Below are 25,174 nucleotides of genomic sequence, written 5' to 3'. Positions count from 1 at the left end.
TTCTTTTTATAATTACCTGCTGTAGATACCTATATACTTTTTGCTTCTCTAAGCAAAAAGAAGAAGAGTTGTTTCTTTGAATCCTTAGCTGCTCACAGTGCCCTAGTACATATTGGGAGCTTAATAAATGTTGGTGGGTTGAATGATGTAGATATCTGATTCTTTTTCTTCATGTTATATACATATATTTGGAACATTTATTCACATTTCATTTATTAGTCGTATTGAATTTTAATTGATTACTTCATTGTTTAAAATGTTTTTATAAAGTAAAAGATATCAAAAGTTTAAGATTTTAAACAAAATTGACTATAAATGTAATCCTTAATTTCTTCAACTGATTTCCATTATTAAAAAGAAAAGATATTACCTTTTTTCCCAAAGGAAAAAAAAAAATCTGATTGATTTTCAGTTTTAGTGAGGAACTAAGATAGTAGCCAGACATGTAGTATTTTGAAGTTAAAATAAATCCAATTTTTCAGAACTTTGTAGGACTTTCTTAACTGCGTGGTTTCTCATCTATAATTGATTAAACCAATTTTTCCAATCATAGGATTTAAAACAAGGAGGGACCTTAGAAATTCAGCATCTGGCATTATTTATCTAGGTGGCATAGTGGATAGAGTATTAGATTTGGGATCAGGAAGACCTGAGTTCAAATACTGCCAGCTTTTTAACTCTGGATAAGTCACTTAGCATATCGCATCCTCAGTCCCTCATCTATGAAGGGGGGCTAATCATAGCATTTACCTTAGAGTTGTTGTGAGGATCAAATTATACATATATTTCATATACTATATATATGCCATATATAATGTTTTTCAAACCTTAACGTGCTATGTAAAATAGTAACTATAATAAGAGCTATTATCATGAGTTCTTCAGAAATTACTATTATTGTTATTGTTATTATAGATATAAAAAGAAGGTATGGTGCCTTGGCTCCAAAGTTACACAGACTATACTACCTGTATTACAAAACCATGAAATCCACCCATGGTCTTCTGAAACTAAATATAATGCTCTTTTTATTAGTCTATTTCCCTGATTCTCTGATTCCATACTTTTTATTTCCTGAATTAGATGTCCTTTGCCTACCTTTGTCAGATGTGCTATTGGTCTCACTTCTCAAAACTCCCTTAAGTTTGCTTTTGGCCTATATAGTAGAGAAAATGAATATATTATCTTAAATCCCAAGTTAGAAATTCTGTAAGGACAGGTTTGTTTTAAAAAAGTATTGGCCTAAGTAAAAAAGTTCCAACCTGAATGTCTCAAACTTGTAAATGTGTAGCTCACCTAAATGAATATAGAATCATAGAATTAGAGTAAGAAGGAATGGCCTAATTCAACCCCATCATTTACAAAAAAGGAAACACAGACTGTTAATGAAAAAAAAAAGCCTAATTAATATTAATGGGCATTTTTTTGCACATTCAGTTAAATGAATGTGAGTTAATTTAATTAAGGTATATACAAATTCACAAAGGATTTCGACAGAGTGGTGAGACCCTGGTTTGGAAATCCAATCCATTTAAGCAGCTTCCAACCTGCTCTCTTACTCTCTTTTGTTTTTACATTCCCTTCATTTCCAAATTGTCAAGTCATACAGGCAGCAAGTGTTAGAGGCTATATTTCAAGTATACCAGTACTTCTAAAAATAGATTGCAGTTTTTTTTAAATTATTTTTTTATGCCCTTATCTTCCATCTTAGAATCAATACTGGGTATTGGTTCTAAGACAAGAGTAGTAAGGGCTAGACAATGGGGCTTGTGACTTGCCCAGGGTTACACAGCTAGGAAATGTCTGGGTCCAGATTTGAACCCGGGATCTCCTGTCTCTAGGTCTGACTCTCAATCCACTGAGCCACCCAGCTGCCCCCTAGACTGCAGTTCTTAAAAAAAAAAAAAATGTACCTGTCCTCTCCTTTGTTAGAGGTATGGGTCAAGGGGAATATTGCACATATTTTCAGACTGAGATGACACTTTTGCTGGACTGCAATTTTTTTTCTTTTTTATTCTTCGTCACAGAGTTTTCTGGGTTTGGGAGGGGGATTAATTCAGAAATGAAGGGAATATGAAAACAGGTACTAAGAATGGCAGAGGGAGAAAGTATGTATTATAATATACATTTTACTATTTAAAATGTCAATTAAATCTCTATACAAATAACTTCTTGTTTAGGAATCTTGGGAATAAGGACTTAATCAAAAAACTGAAAATTGTTTTGATAAAGTAGTAGAAAAAGATAGCTAGTTATGGCATTTAGTTTTTAAGAATTTTTTTGTAGTACTTATCCCTTAAAAATAATTATCCTTGATTTCATACAGTATGTTAGTAAATAAAAGATAAGTGAAAATGTCTAATGTCAAACTACTTTTTAATTCAAAATAATTTTAAAATAAAGGCAAACAAGAAATGTGAAGAGGCTCGCCAAGAAAAAGAAACAATGGTGATGAAGTATGTCCGAGGTGAAAAGGAATCTTTAGATCTTAGAAAGGAAAAGGAGGGACTTGAGAGAAAACTCAGAGATGCAAATAAAGAAATTGAGAAACATGTTAACAAAGTTAAACAACTTTCTCAAGAAAAAGGAAGACTACACCAGCTTTATGAAACAAAGGTAAAGTGTGTTTTTTACATTAGATAAGAACTTTTTGTTTTCTGCACTTATATAATTGTCATATGATCAAAACTTAACAAGAAGTTTAAAAAAAGTTTAAATGTATGTTTTCTATTTGTCTATCTACCCACATTTGCATCTTTATTAAGTTAACAGTCTAATCTTACCCCTAGTAATTTTGGTAAGTAGCATGAAATATTGATAAATTTTAGCTGGAGAGTATTTAGGGCCTTTTCTCCCCTATAAATACTAGTGCTATAAATTTTCATTTATGTTTCAAGGTTTATTTATAAATTATATATTATATATACATTAATATATATATAATATAATAAAATATAAATGGTCATTCACATGAGGCTTCATTAATTTGAAATGTAATTAGACCACAATCTCACAATAGACCATTTTGGCCATATTCCTCATGTTATGACTCTTTGGATGTCTTAGAAAAGGATTTCATTACTAATATACCAAAATATGACTTTATTCTATAACAATGCATTTTTACAGCAAGGACTTATAAGAAGGGCATTACTATTTATGCAGTAATTATTATATTTAACCAAAATATGTTTTTGTTAAGAAAATTTACTAATTCTCAGAAATTTATCTAAATTCAGTTGTCATGTTAATTTTTTATAATTGAAAAGAAATGGAAAGATGTGGCATATACATTCAACATGAATGGAAAATTAAATGTCAATAGTCATTTTAGTTTTCCAATTTGGAAATTTTACTGCCCTCTTGTGGATTGGTCTTAAAGCTGTTTTTTTTTTTTTTAAACCCTTATACTTCGGTGTATTGTCTCATAGGTGGAAGAGTGGTAAGGGTGGGTGGGCAATGGGGGTCAAGTGACTTGCCCAGGGTCACCCAGCTGGGAAGTGGCTGAGGCCAGGTTTGAACCTAGGACCTCCTGTCTCTAGGCCTGACTCTCACTCCACTGAGCTACCCAGCTGCCCTTAAAAAGCTGTTTTTATAATTTTCTATACTTGCAAAAATTTGAGATTGTATTCTCAACAGGATTACAGGTAGTTTTATAAATTACTATTGCCAAAAACATTTGTTTCATTGTAGTTGAATTCTATTGAGAAATCTTTCTTAACTTGGCTGTCCTGGTCATCAGATGACAAAACTTGCTCATACAGTAAATAAGTAGCCTATACTTCAAAACCTTTTTCAGCTTTTTAAGACTAGCTAGATAGAGCAATCCCCTGACAACTTTTCAGAAGCAGGGGCAACTTCTTTATGGGTGTCAAGAGAAGAAGTAGGATTTATTTTAATATTTGAAGAAAACTTAGACTGAAATTTTTAGGAGATATTAAGGTCTGGATTAGGCAACAAAAATTATTAAGCCTCATGAAAAGGCTAAGGAAGTTTGTAATCCTAAAATAATTAATAAAGGAATTTATAGTAGACTGAAAATTTCTCTAATGGTTACCATCACCCTGCTTGTTTCATTCAGTTTTATCTTAATAACTTTTCCTCTTAAACAATGGACTTAAATAATAATACTCTTTTATTTCTGATTCAACTTGATCACTAAATTCATTAATGGTTTTTGAAAGATTTTAATTTACCTTTGTGTTTACTGACAAGTTAGAGTAGAAGTTCTTAACCTGAGATCCAAAAAATAACTATATTATGATACAGTTGATCCTTTGTATTTTATGCTTTTAAAAACATATTTAGTGAAGGGTTCTACAAGCTTTTATAAGACTGCCCAAGAGATCAACAAAAAGGTTAAGAATTCCAGAGTTAAAGCAACTAATTAGAGTTGTTATTCTAATAACATTTTCATGGTTGATTTTTATATGTATGTAAAATATATAGTAATTAGTTGATCGCTTTAAATGGAAAAGTGAAAACATGAACTAACAGCATTATATTTTAGGAAAGTGATGCCACTAGAATGAGCAGAGAAATTGACAAAATGAAGGAAGATATCAACTCTCATGTCATCAAAGTAAAATGGGCTCAAAACAAATTAAAAACCGAAATGGATTCGCACAAGGTTAGTATAGAAATGTGGTGGAATAAAAGTCTTAACATGTTTTGCCTTCATACAATATTGAGTAGTGATACAAAAAATTTGATGTAATGGCTTACTGGACTTGTTACATAGCTATATGTGTATAATGAAAGCTATTTATTTAGAGACTTTTTTTGATTCAAATTGGCCAGATATTATATTCCATTGAATATGATTTCTAATTTTAAAAATTATCCTAAATGTCAAATATTATTCTTTATCCTTAATGTTAGATGTTTAGTCACATTTTTAAAAATAGCATGACTTCAGCAAATCTGCATGTTTATTATAAAACTATCAAAGACATTAAGACTAAATTATCAGTCAGATGGCAGAACCTAATAAAGATCTGTAATGTTGTTGGTCAGTGAAAAGAAAACTGTTTACAGCACCTGGATTAATAGGTTAAGTTTATTCTTAGAATTATTTCATGCATCATTTTGAAAGGATAGTTTGATTACAAATGCTTTTGGTACTTATCCATTTTATAGACTTTTCAGAATCAGAAGAGTTGTTATTAAACTTTGACCATTTAAATCTCGGCAATAGTTTTCTGATGATAGTTATTTAAAAAAGTGGTTTTTAGTGTACATTTTGAAATAAAAATTCATTGTTTCATTTATGAACTTTACTATTTTAGTTTAGATTATACTTAGCCATCACATTTCAAAAGGTCAGAGTTAAGGACAGCTCTTAAGTGGATGGTTTAATTTACAAATTATGAATGTATAAGTACTCATACTAATTTTAATTTAGATCTTGGTGAAATTAAACATCAGAATAAAGTAATACTGGAACTGGATGGGGTTAAAGTTATCTTATCCAAACCCAGAGATAGAGACACAAATTAGCCAATCGTCTTTACCAAGGTCACAAAATTAATAGAATATGACAGAACCTGGAGTGGCTAAAATGTAGGCCTCCCAACTTTTCATTTAGTGCTTTTAAAATTAACTTTATTAGCATTATTTTTGTTTATTTTGTCTTTTTCCATTTCAGGAAACCAAAGACAAACTCAAAGAAACAACAATAAAATTAACTCAGGCCAAAGAAGAGGCAGATCAAATAAGGAAAAATTGTCAAGAAATGATAAAAACATATCAAGTAAGTATCACTTTTTGAATAGGCAAATGAAGAAAATCAGCAATATTCCCTTTTTCTTTTTTTTAAAGCTTTCTATGCTTATATTTTATATGTATTTCTGCAGGTGCTTTTTAATAAAATAGGCTGTTCTTTACATTAATATACCTAGGATATAAAGTCACACTTCAGAAGATTCTTAGAGAAAGAAAACTTTTAACCAGCTATGAACACTAGAAGATGTTAGAGAAAAAAATTAGAGTGAAGGATGTACGTAATTCTTTAAAACAATTTTATTATAAATCTAAAAATTTCATACAGATGTTTCAGTGCTGATCCAAAATATTTCCACATAGAAGCATCATGGTATAGTGAAAAAAGCAATGGACTTGGAAGCAGATATCTGAGTTTTCAATTTTACTTTTAACTCCTTAGTTGCTGTGTGGCCCTGGGCAAGTCACTTTACCTCTCAGCCTCAGTTTACTCATTGGTAAAATGGGGGTAATAGCATCTACTTCATAGAGTTGTTATAAAGATCCAATGGGAGGTCTATAAGGTGTATATAAACTTTTAATTCTGTAAAAATTCCACTTACTGATAGCTTGTAGAATAGCCAACATGTTAATTAAAATTTTTTATAGCTGTATTAAAGTAAAACAATTGTAAAGGATTTAACAGATAATAAAAATATAATGGCAAAGCTTTTTATATTTTTTAAAGTGTGAAACTTAAAAATTAATTATTTTTCTTTTCCTTGTTTTCCACTAGGAGTCAGAAGAAATTAAATCAAATGAGCTAGATGCAAAACTCAAAGTCACAAAAGGAGAACTAGAAAAACAAATGCAGGAAAAATCTGATCAGCTAGAGGTGAATACTTATGTTCTGTACATACCTTCTACCATATAACAAATACAGAAAGTCAGGACAGCTTCCTTTGCAAAAATGGTTTCTGCCCTCTGCAAAGAGCAGGCAAAATGTTTGGGGCAAGTTAGTTGATTCGTGATGGATAACATTATATTGTGGTCTCCTTTTTAAAATTTTACAAGATGCATCATGCCAAAATAAAAGAACTAGAAGATTTGAAGAGGACATTTAAGGAGGGTATGGATGAACTACGAACACTAAGGACAAAGGTAATTAATTGCATTAGTTATCATTGGGTCAAAGAGAAAATAAACTAACATTTAAAATTTTGACCAGGAATTTTGTCTGATCATTTAAAAAATAGGTTGGAGGAAAGATTGAGGGTTGGTGAAACATAATTATATGGCAGAATAGCAATTCTTAAAAAATGAAATACAATCTGGTTCTGTGTTTATTTAAAGTGTTTGCCATTAGTGTGCTTTAGAATATTGTAGTCATTTCAATACCCATTTAGGACAATATGAAATATTATTGATTCAGATTTAGACTTTTGATCTAGAAATTCTATTGACAGCCAATTAGCTTTTATGTCCTTATTAATTTTACTGAAAAAAATTATCAATAAGACTAGAAAGACCTTTTGCTTCCATTCCCCTGGATATGCTAATGCCATTTTAGTTTCTAATCATTTAGCAAATATAAATATATACTATGTATTTTTAAATAATGTGACTTTCTCCCCAGTATGCATCCTATTTATTTTTCAAATAGATTGTTAATGCTATGATGTTTTTCAAAATAATTCTACCTTGAATCTGTATAACAAAATGTTTTCATATACATTGTTTCCTTTTAGTCTTATTGTAAAATTCTTTGAGTAAGCAAGTATTATACTTATTTTAGAGATGAGAATACAAGTAGAGATTAAATGATTTGCCTAAAATCATATAGGTAGTATTTAGTGATAGAATTGGAACTAGAATCCTGATCTCTTTACACCTTTTGTCTTTTTTTCCACAACAATACTGTGCTGCCTTAAGAAGTATTTATAACTATTAACATATACCACTACAATGAATATTTTGTAAGAAACACAGGAATATTACATAAAATGCTTATTTGGCAGGTGAAGTGTCTAGAAGATGAACGGTTAAGAACAGAAGATGAATTATCCAAATATAAAGAGATTATTAACCGCCAAAAAGCTGAAATTCAAAATTTGTTGGACAGAGTTAAAATTGTAGAGCAGTTACAAGATGAACTTCAAAGGTATCACATAAGAAACTTTCATTTATATTTATCATTTGATTTTTTTTCTGGTTGGAGAATATATTTTGAAATTACTGCTTAAAAATGAATTAGGTGAAATGAACATTTTCAGAAGCATTATATATTTCTACTTAAAATGAGCATCCTGTAAATTTTAATTTGTAACACTTCTGGGTTCATTAGTGTTTTCCATTTCTATCCCTTAATGTAGATCAGCTTTTTCTTATTGTGAGGTACCATTACTCAGAATTATTTTTAAAATTCCTGCTTTCTTTGAATTATTTTAGGAAAGTATTTTAGAAATTTCTTGAGTAGTTTTCTTATAATAATTGTAATAGCTACCATTTATATAGCATTTTAAATTTTGCAAAATGCTTTACATGTCATTTGGTCCTCACATTATGTCATTTGGTCCTCACAACCCCCCTAGGACAGTGATGGGCAAACTTTTTAAAGAGGGGGCCAAAGGAAAGGAAATGCTCATCTGTCAGTCTGTTTCTAAGGCAACTCTTTTGAAGTTTCTTTGTATTGTATCCTACTCATTGTATTCTTCAGATTAAGAATAATGTCACATGAACATTTCAGGGAGTGCATCTGGCCCGTAGGCCATAGTTTGCCCATCACTGCCCTAGGAGGTAGATGCTATTATTATCATCCTCATTTTACAGATGAGGGACAGACAGAAGAGATTAAATGACTTGCTCAGAGTCATAAACTTAGTAAGTATTTGAAGCCAGGTTTGAACTCTGGCTTGAGATTTTAGCACTGAAGCTAAGATGAAAATAATATTTTTAGGTAATAACTGTAGTAGTTTTTTTTTTATGGCAACATGATTTTATATTATCTTTATCCATTTCTTGTCTTTTAAACCCTGATAAAAGTAAATAATCTGTTCCTTTAGAATATCTGAAAAACTAATTGATTTAGTACTTGTCCTTGAATAGAACTTTATCTTGGATAAAACATTTTGAATCAATAATTTAGGGTCTTTCAGCAGTCTTTGTACATTTTTTTATTAATGGCACTTTTTTTTAGAGGGAAACAAGAAATTGAAAACTTGTCTGAAGAAGTGGGAAGTCTGAATTCTTTGATTAATGACCTACAAAAAGACATTGAAGGCAGTAGAAAAAGAGAATCTGAGTTGTTGCTATTTACAGAAAAATTAACTAGTAAGAATGCCCAACTTCAATCTGAATCTAATGCTTTACAGTCACAATTTGATAAACTCTCCTGTAGTGAAAGTCAATTACAGAGTCATTGTGAACACATGAGGCAGACTAATTCTGATTTGGTAAGTATAACTATAAAGTTAATTTTTAAACCAAGGTAATGGAGAATAGAAATGGGATCGATAAGTCAGCATTAATGTTCCAATATCCATTGAAACCATGTTCTTGTCATTCTTTTTGATCTATTATGAGATATAACTTAATTCAGCCTCTGTGACTTCCTTCAAAACCATGCTGCAGTAAGGAAGTGCCAGGTTTAACAAGAAAAGAAACTTAAGATTTCTTTTAGTCCTATGTAGATTTATTATATGTTGTATGTTGTTTAAATCTGGTTAGTAATTCCCTGATTGCTAAAACATCTGAATATTTCACAGTACTTGAGAATGTTTTATGAGTTGTTTCTTAAAATTTGAAATCTTTGAAGTTATTTTTGTGTATACCATGACATTAGACATGGTAAAAAAATGAAGTACAGTAGGAGAAAAAGTCCCCAATTCTAAAGAAGTTTGCAGTTTTTAATAGTGAAAAGCCATTAGTAATAGAAGTATATATTACAAGCCAATAGTAATAGAGGCATATATTATGACTGATATAGTTTATTCTACTTTTACTTATATTCAGGAAAGTAGGTTGTTAAAAGAAGAAGAACTTCGAAAGAATGAAAGCCAAGCTTTGCAAGCAGAACTGACTTCTAGACAAAAAGAGTTAAAAGCATTAAATACACAAGTAGAAGAACTAAAAGATGAACTAGTTACCCAAAGACGTAAACATGCTTCAAATCTCAAGGATCTCACCAAGCAACTTCAGCAAGGTTGAACTTCTTCCATCTCAATTTCTTCTTGTGTATTTTATTTGTGAAGGTTTTACGAAATCAACTTTCATAGAAGGTTCTAAAACATTCTATTGTAAGATTATTTGGGGTAATATGGGAGCTAGACTTGGTGCAGAGTGGCTTGTGAGGAACCTCTTCTATCACTGCATAATAACATCTTTTTCTGCTACTTGGAATCTTGGGAATGTTGCCTGAGTCCTGAGAAGTTAAATAGAATCCCCAGAGTAGCATTTAGTATGTGTCAAAAGTAGGACTTCGAACTTAGGCTTTTTTGACTCCAGGATTCCTCTCTATAAAACTATATTCACTAATAATTTGATAGTTTCCTTTCAATTTGGTGCTACTGAATTGATTTGCTAACCTTTCCTCACACTTCACCATTGTCTAATCATTTTATATATAAGGGACTGCTAGTTAAGAGAATCAAAGTGATCATGTATTCTTTTAGTCCATGCCAGTGGACAGTTCCATGAAGTTGGAAAGGATTTCAATGCAGTCCTGGTAGCAAACCCTGCCTCTATACCTGAGAACTCTCTGAATATAGAAGGATTCATCATCAGGTTGACCAAATATTTCATGAATTACGGAGCCATGGGAATGTTTAAAACTGATAAATATGCAAAATGACTCCTTTGTTCCCTCTTTTACTGTTTCTGTTGCACAGTAGTGGAAAAGTAGGCAGAGAATGTTTATTTTTAGAGTTCAATTAATTATTAAATTAAGCAACATTAAATGTTGCTACTTATAATCTAAAATCCCTGTCCAAACAGTGAGTTTATTATTATTGGAGGAAATGAACCACATCGACATGTAAATGAATTCAAAAGACATAAAGAAGTTCTAGTGTTAAGCAGAAGCATGTCTTAGTATGTTATACACCCAAGCACATTAGGAAATACTTCATCTCAAAGGACATCTGATCATCTTTTTTTTCAGTGTCCAAGAAGAAACTAGTAAAACCTCTATGAAGATGTGGTTTATGCACTAGTACTGTTGCAGGTGATTAAGGAATAGAGGATTCTCAAATAGTGAATGTTTAGATTTTTCAAGTCAATGTATACCTTGATAATTGGTGTTTTAACTGTGAATATTGCCATAGGGGAGGATATTGAGAAAAGTTGGAAACACTCTAATAATATTCATCTTTTATTGTACTTTTAATCTATTTCAGGTTCTAAAGATAGGCTCAGGAGAATTAAGAACTAAATTAGAAATTCAGTTGATTCCTTTGTTCTTTGTTTTGATATGTAGCTGCTTTGAACTCATGCACAGAGAAATAGGCTACTGGGAAAAGTTTCTGGTAAAGTTTCTCAGAGTCCAGCCTAGGCCACGAAGGCAACTTTTTGTCACTAAGGACAGTTCCATGATACTTGTGTGGGTATCAGTCTCTTTTCTTTCTCCTTTTCCTCCTTTCCTTCTTCAACCCCTTAACCAGTAATAGTACTTTCAGTGCTCCAAGATTTCAAAGTGTAGCTCTGGGAGTACAAGGAACAGAGAATATTTTCTTTTTACCAGTCATTTCCCCAAATCCCAGCAAAGGAAAACTGATAAAACATTAAAAACATGTATCTAATGGCAGTTTTCACATACAAAAAGGAAAAAGTTAGGAAACCATCTTTACTGCTGTGACCTCCTTTTCTCCATTCTAATTCTAATTCTCCATTCTAATGTAGTGTTGTATCAAAAGGAAAATTTGTAGGATTTCAGTGTGTACATGGAAAAAGCACTTTACTAGAGGAAAATTTCAAGGCCTCAATTTTCCCTGTATAGAACTGAGTCAAAAATCATTACCTATTATTTATTTATTTATTTGCTTGGCCATTCATTCATTCATTTATTTATTTGTGTGTATGTATGTATGTATGTATGTATGTATGTATGTATGTATGAATGAATGAGAGCCCTTACCTTCCATCTTGGAGTCAATACTGTGTATTGACTTGAAGGCAGAAGAGTGGTAAGGGCTAGGCAATGGGGGTTAAGTGACTTGCCCAGGTCACACAGCTGAAAGTGTCTGAGGCCAGATTTGAACCTAAGACCTCCCATCTCTAGGCCTGGCTCTCAATCCACTGAGCTATCCAGCTGCCCCCATCAAAAACCCATTTTCACAGAAATTTGAGAATGTAGAAAGGGTCTATAGATGCCAGTGGAAAAATAAGCCATCAGCTTAATGTAAAAGCTCATTTTTCAAAACATTACAAGGATAATGGAAGAATATGAATAATATTAATCACCTTGTGAAACACTTAAAAGCAGAGGAAGAGGAAAATGAGTTTTATGGAGGGTTTGATAAAGTATTCAACTAAGCAGTATTATTCAGGGAGCATTTATTGGTAAAACTGAAAGGACAACAAATTTGTAAAATGTTATAGATACTTCACCATTTCTACATCTCTGTTCTCATGCCTGACAGTGGGTCCACCAAGCTTGACTTCCTGATGTCTTAGTACCTATACGTCATATAAGAAAGGGAAAAATGATACATTTAAATTAAGAATACCTGGACCTTCCAATCTAAGTTCTGGTAGTAACACAGTTTTCAAATTTCCAAGGCATTTCAGAAAAGAGAAACTTTAAAAAGACTAGACAAGATCAAATAATACACATTTAACAAAAAGAGTTGATTGAAAAGGTAGTCTATCGGAAATACTGACTGTTGGTCTTCTCTCTAAAATTTTTGTGAGAATAGTTTGCTGATTACAAAACAGTTTTTGCCCCAACAAAGTATAAAAAAATGAGACCTAAAAGTTTTCCTCTAGCAAGGTGCTTTGCACTTACATGTTGAGATATCCTACAAAATTTTCTTCATAGGTATAACCACCATGATAACATTGTTCCTCTTTTAATTATCTTTAGGCAAGGCAAGGCCAGTCAATAAACATTTATTAAATACCTACTAGGGCAGCTAGGTGGCACAATGGAGAGTGCTGGGCCTGAAGTTAGACACATATTCCTAAATTCAAATCTGGCCTCAGACACTTGGTAGTTTTGAGATCCCGTTGCCTCAGTTTCCTCATCTATAAAATGAGCTAGAGAAGGAAATGGCAAACTACTCCATAATCTTTGTCAAGAAAATGGGATTTTAAATGGGATTGTAAAAAAAGTTAAGATACCACTGAAATGATTGAAAAACAACCACTATGTACCAGGCACTGTGCTATTTTTTGTTGTTGTTGAGACATTTTTCATTTCATTATTTTAATGTTCATTCTTTTGGTGGTTGAACAGAAGATGAATGGAATGGGAAGAGACTTGAGGCAGGTAGATCCACCAGCAGGCTATTATTGCAGTAGTCCAGGTGTGATGTGATGAGGACCTGAGCATAAGACAGGTGCTTGTCAAAGGTCTTCTCCACTATTAGGGAGGATGTTCTATATAGAGTGCAAACGGAAAAAAGATTTTTTGGTAGATGTAGTTCATGAGACTTTCATAGTGTGTCAAGAACTACAGAGCCACCTCAGTAAAATCCACCCTTGGACATTCAAGAGAAATTAGCCTAACAAGATCACATGAGAGGAACCAATTATAGAAGAATGCCTATTGCCCAGGTTATTATGTGTTCCTAGATAAACAGCCTGTTGAGTTAGCCCATCAGTACTTACATTTTAGACAAGAACAGCAGATGGCAGTATTCTGGATCTAGTACTGAATAAAAAAAAGCATGTGTTAGATCATATTTTAGAAATCATATTGTACACTTAATCCCAGGCTGCTTGCCAAAAAACCACCTGTGATTTGTAGCCAGTGTTCATGTCACAATCCCAGAAGAATCAACATAGAGACCCAAAATGCAATGGAAATCAGTCAGCTGATCAGCAAGCATGTATTAAAAGAATGTATTAAATAAATTAAAAGACTATGTACCAGCCTTTCACTGTGCTAGGCATTGTGACTATATACATAGACAAAAAGGAAACAGTTTCTGCCCTTAGGGGGCTTGAATTCTATCAGAGGAAATTACAGGCACATCTACAAGTAAACATAAAACATATACAAAGTAATTTGGAAGGTTTGGAGAACTAGTCTTGACAGGGATTAGAAAACCATTCTTCTTAGAGAGAGATAGTAGGTGACTGAAGTTGAGCTTTGAAGGAAGCTTGAGATTATAAGAGAAGAAAGAAAAGAATATGGGGGACAGACTGTACAAAGCTGCAGAGACAGATCTGCAAGTGTCAAGTTTGGATGGAATAGAGATTGTGTGAAGAAGAATAATTTGTAATAGGACTAAAAAGGTATATTCTGGAGACAGATTGTGAAGGGCTTTAAATGTCAAACAATAGTTTGCATTTAACACTAGTGATTAGATAGGGATCATACTGGAGTATTTTGAGCAGAGGAATGACCCACAGCAAGATCTGTGCTTTAGGAATATCACTTGGCCAGTTGTAGAGATGAAGAATTGTATAGGTCAAATACTGTAGGCACAGATATTTACTAAAATTATTGCAAAAAGCGTAGGCATGAAGTGATGAAGGTGGTAATTTTTGAGTGTAGAGAATGATACATATGAGAGTTATATATATTGAGAAAAAGAGGGAATAGGATAGCCCCTCAGCAAGAGCAAGGAGTAACACATAGACAACCCAAGTGTTGTATTGGTATCAAGAATATTAAGATCCAAAAGGGAGGCAATCCAGTCCGAAAGTAACTGTAGTGAACTGTATGTGGGTGCTGAGTTTATCAAGACAAAAAAATTTTACTGGAGTGCTTCTATAGCATGTAGGATAGATAGATCCTTTATGGATAATTTCTGCAAAGACATAGAAAATAAATGCACAGGATGAGAAAGTTTAATAGATCATAAAATCTACATAAAGAGAAAGGAATACTTATACCAATAAAATATGGATATATTGAACTATCAAAAATTTTTGAAGAGAATTTTGAAAAGGAAATCCTGTCAATGAAATGAATTTTCCATCTTAAATATTAAATTATCTATTCAGTATATAGGTAGAATCTCAATTTATTCTTATGTAAATATGTTCTGTATAATGCATTTGAGATATGCAATTTCATTTATAAGTGAGTGGTTACTTTTATCTTAATTATCTATTCAGTATCAATGATTTTCTCTTTGTTGGCACTCTAGAATTATTGGTCGAGTGTGATAATTAAATTGCTCAGATATGAGACAGTGGGATTAATAGTTATAATAAAGCTTAAATTTATTACAGATAATGCTCTTCTTTCTCCCTGCAGCACGAAGAAAATTGGATCAGATTGAGAATGGTAACTATGATAAAGAAGTCAGTAGCATGGGAAGTCGTTCTAGTTCATCAGGTAAATTTTTTTAAAAAATCCCAATTGTCATTTCTTGATTATAAAGAGAAATAATTTATGTTAAATTAGAGAATTTGTGCTTTTTTGTTTGTTCACTTTGAAATGATTTTTGGAAGTTAGTACTTTGTAATTTATAATTCAATTTATAATTTTTATATATAAAATATATCTTTAATATATAAAAATAGATTTATAATTCTATTCATGAAAGTGTTCTGCTAAATGTTCTTTAATTACCTACATTAACAATATTAATATATTGGGGCCTTCTTCTCTCTGAAATCAAAACCTGTCTAGTAAGGGGGAAGATAAAATATTGATATAAATACTAATTTGATTTATCACTTGTCATATAAAGATAGTAGATAATTTTCTGTGTTTTAATTTTCAGGACAGTTTTCCAGTGTTAAGATACAAGGAAAAAATTTGTCTTCATTCTTTTTCTTCCTAACTCATAGGTTTTTTAAAAATCACTTTATTAATAGTATGTGTATGTCCAGTTCCCTTCTTCCTCTTGTCCAGGGCTTAGTCTTAGGTCTTTTCTAATGTGTATATCTTATTTCCTGAAATACATCTACTTAGTTTGCAGTTTCTTTACTACAAATGTGACTAAAACTCATTGAGTTTTTCACTAAATTTCTTAATTTTCCTCCATGACCATTAGCTTTATTGTCTGAATAAATGACAATTTATCTACCTCCCTAATGTTCCTGGCATGAATTTGGAGGAATCTTCCAACTCTGTCTTTCCTTACATTGTACCTGTGACCAGTTTTTGTTGGTTTACAATACAAATTAGACTTTGTCATCTAATCTGAACTATCACTCTAATATCTTACCTGGCTACCTAAATTTCCATTCTCTAGCCAGCTTTAATACAGTGCTTCAGTACAATATTCAGTGCTCATCATAGTATTTCTTGAGTTCTGATTACTATTTGGATTCTAAGCTTACTCAGAGATTTCTTGTCTTATCCTCTTTTCTCATCTTCCCTTTTCATTCTAACCACTGATTTTCTCATCTTCTTTCTTTGTATTTGGGAATTTTATATATATTTATGCAGTTTTTTTTTCCTAGTACTTAGCCCAAGGGAACTATAATAGAATCATTATTTAACATAATTTATTTCTTAAACTTTTTTCTTTTTTAAAAATATTTATTTATTTAGAATATTTTTCCATGGTTACATGATTCATGTTCTTTCCCTCTCCTCCTCTCTCCCCCCTCCCTGAGCTGACCAGCAATTGCACTGGGTTAGACATGTATTATTGTTCAAAACCTATTTCCAAATTATTAATATTTGCAGTAGAATTATCATTTAAAGTCAAAATCCCTAAACCTATACCCATCGAACCACATGATTGATTAAATGTTAAGCTTTTTCTCTTGCCTTTTAATTGACTTCTCTTAGGACAGATATTAGTTGTAGTTTAAAAGAAAATTTTAAATGAATAAAAGCTATAAAGATAGCTTATAATAATTAACATTATTATAAATATTAGCATTTGTCAGTGCATTGTTTTTAAATTTATTTTTTAGCAAAAGTCACAGTTCTTATGATTATCATAATTTCTTACTTACTGGCTCCTTCCCTTTCCTTTAGATGGTATCTCTAAGCATTTAGGCCTGGCATGAACTCAGTACATTAGAAATGCTTTTTACTTCATTTTTTTGTAGATTTTGGTATCTTCTTCTTAGACCCTATTTCCTTCCTTGGCTTTTATGACATTGCTCTCTTTTGGGGTTCCTATTTGTCTGATAGCACTTTCTTAGACTCCTATCTTGTATTATCATCCTCCCTTTGCCCACTAATGTGGCAGTCGTCCAAGTTTCTATACTAGACCCTTTTTTCTTCTCTTTACACTCTCTTTAGATCTCATCAGCTCCCATTGGCTTATTTAAGCAACTGACTCCCTAAACTATATAGAGTCATAAGTTTTATGCTTGATATCTTTCTGTACCTGGAGGGTCTCATACTCACTCGTGTTCCCCAACTCACGTGTTCAAATTGCAACTCATTTTCTCCTAAAGTCATTCCTTATCTAACTGTCCCATTTCTGTTGATAGCATAACTAATATTCCAGATACCAAGTTCAAAACGTTAGTCACCCTTGATTCTTCCCTCTCTAATACCTACCATATCTAACCAGTTGCCAAATCTTGTCCATTCCACCTCCACTACATCTCTTTCATCCATTGTAAATACTTTTGCAAGAAGCCATTTTGGACCAGTATAGTTGAAAGTTACTGAGTTGTAATACAGAATGCAGGGGTGACATGAGCTGGCATGAGACCAAAAGTCTGTTGAGATGAGCCTTTAAATTTAGAGACACTTGTAGCTTGAGGGTCTCAATCTGGAGATATGGTGGGAGGGTAAGCATCTCAGGATTGTCTCTTAGCTAGGTTACTTATATCTCATAGAATTAGTTACCTATCAGTTCAATGGTTCTCTTTGAATGTTATTAATCACTCTTTTTTTTCTTTCAGGATTTCCAATTTTGTGTTTAACTGGGAATTAAAATTTTTTCTGTTTTTTTTTTTTTTTTTTTTTAGTTGCATACCCAATTAATTGATCTGCTTCCTCTATTTTTATTGATGTTAGGGTTTAGAGATATAAAATTTCACCTACATGCTGTTTTGGGTTCACCACATAATTTTTGTTATGCTGTCTTGTTGTCATTCTCTTAAATCAAATTATTATTTCTATTGTTTGTATGTTAGGATTACATTATTTATTTTCCAGTTAATTTTCCACTCATTCTTTAGGATTCGTTTATTTAATTTCCAATTTTTCCCTAATTAATTTTTTTTAAACCCTTAACTTTTGTGTGTTGGCTCCTAGGTGGAAGAGTGGTAAGGGTGGGCAATGGGGATCAAGTGACTTGCCCAGGGTCACACAGCTGGAAAGTGTCTGAGGCTGGATTTGAACCTAGGACCTCTTGTCTCTAGGCCTGACTCTCAATCCACTGAGCTACCCAGCTGCCCCCCCAATTAATTTTTAATCTATGTTTCCACATCCCTTTATTAAATGTGATTTATATTACATTATGATCTAAAAAAGGATGTATTGCTATTTCTACTTTAATGTATTTGGTTTTGAAGTTTTTATGCCCTAGAACATGGTCAATTTTTGTGAAAGAGTCATGTACAGATGAGAAAAATGTAGTTTTTTTCTGTGCTCATAAAATTTTTCCAGAGATCTATCAGGTCTAAAATTCTGTTCATTTCCTTCTTTCTTTTTTATTTTTTGGTTAGATTTATCTAGTTCCGAGAGGGGAAAGTTGAGGTCCCCCATTAATATAGTTTTATAGTCTTCCTCCTTAATTTAACTTTTCCTTTTAGGAATTTGGATGCTATGTCATTTGATGCATTTATGTTTAGTAATGATATTACTTCATTGTACCTTTTAGCAAGATATGTTTTTCCTGCTTATCTCTTTTAATTAGGTCTATTTTTGCTTTTCCTTTGTCAGAGATCATGATATTGCTATGATATGGCTGCTTATAGTATTTTCTCCTTGACCTGGATGCTTTAGAATTTGGCTGGAATTTTTCATTCCTGGGAGTTTTCATTGTGATTTTTTTTTGAGAAGTGATCAGTGGATTCTTTCAGTTTCTATTCTATCCTCTGTATTAGGCTCTCAGGGCAGTTTTCCTTCATGATTTCTTGTAAAATGATGTATAGTATTCCAGTAATCCAATAATTCTTAAATTATCTCTCCTTAATCTATTTTCCAGGTCAGTTGTTTTTCTAGTGAGATATTTCCTGTTCTATTTTTTCATTCTTTTGATTTTTTTATTGTTACTTGATATCTCATAAAATCAATAGCTTCCATTTTCCAATTCAAAATTTTAAGATATTATTTTCTTCAGTGATTTTTGTACCTTTTTTTCCATTGTCCAGTTCTGCTTTTTAAAAAGTTCTTTTCTTCATTGAATTTTTGACCATCTTATTCCATTTTTCCTTTTGGCTAGATAAAGAGTTCTTCACTTCAGTGAATTTTTTGTGCCTCTTTGGCAATTGAGCAAATTCTGTTTTTTACGGTGTTATTTTCTTCAGTATTTTTTGTTCCCATTTTACCAACCTGTTGATTCCCTTTTCATAATTTTCTTGAATTTTCCCAATTTTTTCCTCTACCTCTTGATTTTTAAAACCCTTTCTAAACTCTTCTAGGAATAAAGCCTCATGTCCAGTTCATGACTAATTTTTCTTTGAGGCTTTGCTTGTAGCTGCTTTGACATTATTGTCTTCTTCTAAATTTATGTCTTGATCTTTTGTGTCACCATAATATATTTTGGTTAGGTTCTTGTTTATGGTTTGCTCATTTCCTCAGCCTATTTCTTGATTTTTAACTTTATGTTAAAGTTGGATCACTGGAGTGGATGGGACACTTGTCCCAAGCTTAGGATTTTTTGAGCTGTTGTTTTCAGAGCTAGTTCTGAAGGTCTGCAAGTTTTCTGTTCTCCCAAGGTGGTATGATCCAAGGAGAGTTGTGGTTGGCTTTTTTGGCCTGTACCCTTGTCTTTACCTAGGAAGGGGCCTTATTTCCTTGTAGCCACAAGTGCAAGTGCTTCTTTTATCCCTTGAATTGTGATTCAGGGCCCCTGCCCTCTGGCAACTACAAATATTAGTATTTCTTTCTGCCTTGGATCTGAGATCAGGACCCCATATCTATTATGAGCAACCACAAAAATGTACTTCTCTGCCTTGCAGCTGTGGCCAGGGCTCTTGCTCCCCTGAGGCCACAAATACTAGTGTACTCCTCATCTTGGAGCCACAGCCCAGTGTGTTTGCACAGTGCAATAGGGTTCTGCACCTTGTGCCAGCTGAGGGATTCCTTGTAATCTCTTTCTGACCAGTTGTATGACTATCATTCTGTGGATTGAAAGCTCTTAAAGCTGCTGTTTCTGACAATGCCAGCCACCCCCAGGTGAGACAGACCTTTTCTGCCAACTTCCTAAGTTGCTTTAAGCGGGAAAATTGTTTCATCCCTTTTATTTTGTTGGTTCTGCTGCTCCAAAATTTGATTTGAGGTGTTATTTTAAAGTTGTTTGGGGGGCAGTTTGGAGGAGCTCAGGTATGTTCTTGCTTCTATTCCATCATCTTACTCTGAATTCTTTACTCTTGACATTGCATCACTTTCCTCTGTGCCTTTAGACAAGTTTTCTTTTGTCTAGAATACACACATTCTTCACTTCTGCCTTGTAGAATTTCATACTTTCTTCAGAGCATAGCTTAGATTCCATTTACTACAAGAGGTCTTTCTTGATTCTCCTAGTTCTGTATTGGTGAACATATGGCATGCATGCCAGAGCATGCTGGAGGGTACTGCTCCCATCCCTCTCTCTCTCCATGCACACCTGAGGACTTTTATCTCATCACTTGCACAGCAGCCCAATGGGAGTACTTCCTCCCTCCTCTGTCTGGGGTAAGGTGGGGGCTCATATGCAAAGGGAGGGTTGCAGTTTGGACCCTTGGTCCCTAAGGTCTTTAAAAGATTCGCCATTACTGGTCCAGTTAATAATTTTGTCTTTTGATCCCTCCCCTTAGCATAGTTGCACATAGTAGATGTTTAGTAAATCTTTGTTGAATTAAATTAATAATTACTAGAAAGTGGTTCATCTTTTGTATTAATTGGAACTTGTTTTTTTTTCCCTTGAGTCTCTAATAATTGCTTTTGTATTCCCATTCCCACAGTGACATCTTAAAAGGTTTTTTAATATTTTTTTATTTTTCTCTGATCCTTGAACTAAAGGACCGACCATGTTTAGTCATTACCAACTAGAATTCTTCTAGCAAGGTTAAGTTATATTAAGTGAAAATTTTAAAATGAAATGGAAATAAGAAATAATGATGTAAAAGATGATATTAAACAAGACCCATTCCTGAACTTCTTTTTTGCCTCAGGGTCCCTGAATGCTCGAAGCAGTACAGAAGATCGATCACCAGAAAATATGGGCTCTTCTGTGGCTGTGGATAACTTTCCAGAAGTGGACAAGACTATGCTGATTGAGAGGATAGTAAGGCTGCAGAAAGCTCATGCCCGGAAAAATGAAAAGATTGAATTTATGGAAGATCATATAAAGCAATTGGTAGAAGAAATTAGGAAAAAAACCAAGTATGTCTTATGGTTTTATATTCTTTAAAATAATATGATAAGAGGAGACATTTTGCACACGAAATTTGATAAAATTAAGTAGTAATCTACAGCTTTGTGCTCCAACAGTTTTTAGGTCCTACTTCTTCATTCTAAAATACAAATAATATTAACTTTAGATTTATAAGCAATTTCTAGAACAACTTGGCTTGTTCCTTTAATATACATATTATATTATAGTAAACACAGATATTTTCATGCTAAGTCAGAGCCAGAGTAATAAAATTTTCCTTCCCAAATAGTAACTTTATCAAGTTAGCCATACATTTTAGGTTATGGCATTTATACTCATTTTGAAAGAAATAGAGTAAAATATAGTTTCAGATGTAAAAGTCAGGAAAATTAGAACTTTGCCATTCTATTAGGGATTAGCATTATCATACAATGTTATGTTAATGATTTATAATCTAAATGAAGATATTTCGCTAACTGGGCAACAGGAATTACTAAAAGCATTTTGGAATAGTTGAAGAAAATTGAAATATTCTAAGTTGTCTAAAATGCATTGTAACAGTAAAAATTGTGTCAGATGAAGATAAGTTTTCTTTTATAGCACATCGTAACTACAAAAAATCTTATATCACATTCTTTCCTCAAAGCATATCTTCCTTATTCTGTAGAAAAGAGGAAACAGGTATATAAAAAAAGGCTAAGCAAAAGGTGGAAGTAGGGTTGAAATACTCAACTGCTATTTAGATGATCTTTCCACTTTTAAACTGCCACTAAATATAGAACCTTTCTTAATGTTCTGATATACTTCTACAAGCCCTTATGTAGTGCTGACTATGTGTGAAATGCTGTGCTCAGCTCTTGGGATGCAAAGAAAAAAAAAGAATCTCTGCCCTTAAAGAGCTTATATTCTTTTGGGGAAGATCTCTTTATTTGCAAAACAAATACTAAGTGTTTTTGGAAAGAGACATTAACATCTGGGAGGATAAGGAAAGGCCTTATATAGGAGGCAGAATTTGAGCTGAACTTACAGTGAAATTAGGGATTCTAAGAGGCTGAGGTCAGCAAAGAGGGCATTTCATTCATAGAAAGTGACTGGGCAAAGACATGATAGAATGTCATGGGACATCAAGGAACATCAAGAGGACTAGTTTTATTGGATTATAGAATGTGTAAAAGGAAATAATATATAAGCCTATACTTTCAGTAAAGAATCTAAAAGATTTTCATTTTTGACACAGCTAGTTGATGGCACAGTGTTGGACTTAGAATCAGGATGTAGATGAGAGTCCTGCCTCATATACTTACTTAGCTGTGTGATCCTGGGCAAGTCAATTAACCTATCAGCCTCAGTTTCCTCATCTGTAAAAGTAGAAATAGTAGTAATACCCACTTCCCAGGGTTGTTGTGAAGAGTGCCTGCAAATCTTAAAGTGGTACATGAAGACTGACTATAATTTCATACATTTTTAAGCTGTCAAGGATGCATCTATAATAACTTTTTTCCTCTCAGAATAATTCAGAGTTATATCTTACGAGAAGAAGCAGGCACACTGTCATCGGAAGCATCTGATTTTAACAAGGTCCATTTGAGTAGACGAGGAGGCATCATGGCATCCTTATATACTTCCCATCCAGCTGACAGCGGGCTGACATTAGAACTCTCTTTGGAGATCAATCGAAAATTGCAAGCTGTTTTGGAGGATACATTACTAAAAAATATTACTTTGAAGGTATTGATATTTTTCATAATTTTTATCCAATAAACATAAAATATGCTGCCCCTACAACCTACCTACTGGTAGATTACTTAAGTAATCTAGCCTTTTATATCAGAGGATAAAAATTCATTTTAAGTTGTATTTTTCTCCCTCATGCTTTCACATTTTTGAAAAACACTTTATTTTAACAAGGTGAAAAATAACATTATAACATAATTTAGAGAAAAAGAAATCAGTTTAGCTATTATAAAAGAGATTATAGGCAAAATTTTCTACTTTATTTGGAAGTTTTATTACTTTTGGATTTTGTTTTACTGTGGGTAGATTCTAATCTTCAGCTTGGTCAGCTATTACTTATTAAGTACTAAAATTAATGTTAATGATTATAACAAAACATTATATGCTCCAAAGCTCAGAGATATTTTGAAGGAATAAGACTTGGTGACAAAATGGAAACCATAGAATCATAGAATTTCTATTAATTTGCAAGCTTCTTGAGGGTAGAGACTGTCTTTTGCCTCTTTTTGTATTTCTGGTGCTTAGCACAGTGCCTGGTATGCAATTGGCACTTAATAAATGTTCAACTGAGTATTCATAGTATCTTAGACTGGGAAGGAACCTCAGAGGCCACCTAGTCTACCCTTTAGTTGAATATGTCACCTTTACATTTCTCACAGGTGGTCATCCACTATTTGATGGTCCCCAGTGATGGAAGCCCCATTATCATCTCTGTCCCCAAGGTAGTTAGTCCATTACTTTTGGACAGTTCTAAGTGATAGGAATTTTTTCTTACATCTAGCATAAATGTGCCTCTCAGCAACTTCCACACATTATTTTCTGTTCTGCCTTTGGGGCCAAGTAGAACAAGTCTAGACTCTTCCATATGAAAAAAAAAAAAAAAGTCTTTTAATATGTAAAGACAGTCTGAAAGTCTTATCCAGGATAATAATCCCTATTTCCTTCAACTCATTCTGCAGCATTGTCGCCTGTGTCCTCTTCATTCCTCATGCGCCCTCTTGTCTTGCTTACTCATATCTCATGCAATTGTAAAGTAGGTCCAAATGGCTTGTTTATTCTTTGCAAAGAAGGGAGGAATCTTATTTTCTTCAACTCTTCTCTGGGGCCAAGATTAGTCATTATACTTAACTAGTATTCAGCTTCATTAAAAAAATTTCTTTCCATCATATTTGTTTTTGCAGCAGGTGATTTTATCCTTTTCTTGAGTTCCCAGCAAGATGATCCCTTTAAAGAGCAAGAAGGGCCATGGTATTCATTATAACTCACTGCTAAAAGGCAGCAAGCCTAAGCACACAGTATTTCCCTAGTTCTTAAAACAAAATCATGCTTAGGGTTCAGACAGAAATAAATATACTTTGTTAATAAGCTTATAAGAAGAAAAAATTTGGATGTGAATCCTTTATTTGTATGAGTTAACATTTCTTGTTTTTTTCTTCCATTTTAATAAACTAAAAATAAAAGGAAAATCTACAAACACTAGGAACAGAAATAGAACGTCTTATTAAACACCAGCATGAACTAGAACAAAGGATGAAGCAAACATAACAGAAAATTCTTGCACAGTGAACAGACAAAAGCTGCAGAAGGAACAGGTGCTACAGACATCGGTGGCGTTTTGAAGTTTTTCTTATGATTTTTGTGTCAATCAGTGAAAGTATGTTTTTGCCTGTTCAATACAAATTTGTCATAATTGAACTTTTTGATATGACCCATCCTTCCAGAAAGCTATTCTCTGACCATTTGAATGAATTGCTGCGTGTACTGTAAGTAGCGTAAGCTTCAAGATTTTAATTGCTTGACTGTGGAATATAACATTCTATTAATGATGAATTTTTTAAAAAGATTGTTTAATTTGCTAATAGTCATATCAGATGCTGAAAAATACTATAAGGGCTTTCAAACACTATTTTTCCATCTCTCTTCCCATTAACATGCCTTATATAATAAAAGGTGATTCAGCCTTTTAAAAATATGCATGAAAAGACAGACATTAAAAACCATTCATTAATATGCACTTTCTTACTCTAAAATAAGCTGAACACAAATAACTATACTACATTAACTTTGAAATTTTCATTACATTTTGCCATGTGTGGTAGGATATGCATTTGGTTTTGTGACTTAAT

General features: G+C 32.8%; 1 protein-coding gene across 1 annotated transcript in view; it reads left to right on the top strand.

Annotated features, from left to right (window-relative positions):
* CCDC186 (coiled-coil domain containing 186) overlaps positions 1-24,676 on the top strand; it is a 38,108-nt gene extending 13,432 nt beyond the window's left edge. Inside the window, exons 4-15 of the mRNA XM_044662581.1 lie at positions 2,404-2,616; positions 4,511-4,630; positions 5,648-5,752; positions 6,497-6,595; positions 6,775-6,861; positions 7,719-7,861; positions 8,897-9,152; positions 9,712-9,901; positions 15,125-15,205; positions 21,112-21,322; positions 22,823-23,042; positions 24,510-24,676. Coding sequence (XP_044518516.1) covers positions 2,404-2,616; positions 4,511-4,630; positions 5,648-5,752; positions 6,497-6,595; positions 6,775-6,861; positions 7,719-7,861; positions 8,897-9,152; positions 9,712-9,901; positions 15,125-15,205; positions 21,112-21,322; positions 22,823-23,042; positions 24,510-24,593 — 1,809 coding nt within the window. The 3' untranslated portion in view covers positions 24,594-24,676. The remainder of the gene's footprint in view (positions 1-2,403; positions 2,617-4,510; positions 4,631-5,647; positions 5,753-6,496; positions 6,596-6,774; positions 6,862-7,718; positions 7,862-8,896; positions 9,153-9,711; positions 9,902-15,124; positions 15,206-21,111; positions 21,323-22,822; positions 23,043-24,509) is intronic.
* The last annotated feature ends 498 nt before the right edge of the window (positions 24,677-25,174 follow it).

The sequence above is a fragment of the Gracilinanus agilis genome, chromosome 2 (genome assembly GCF_016433145.1).
Source record: "Gracilinanus agilis isolate LMUSP501 chromosome 2, AgileGrace, whole genome shotgun sequence".
In the NCBI taxonomy this organism is placed as follows: Eukaryota; Metazoa; Chordata; class Mammalia; order Didelphimorphia; family Didelphidae; genus Gracilinanus; species Gracilinanus agilis.
Note: the sequence above shows the minus strand (reverse complement) of the source record. Positions and strands in the feature narration are given on the sequence as shown.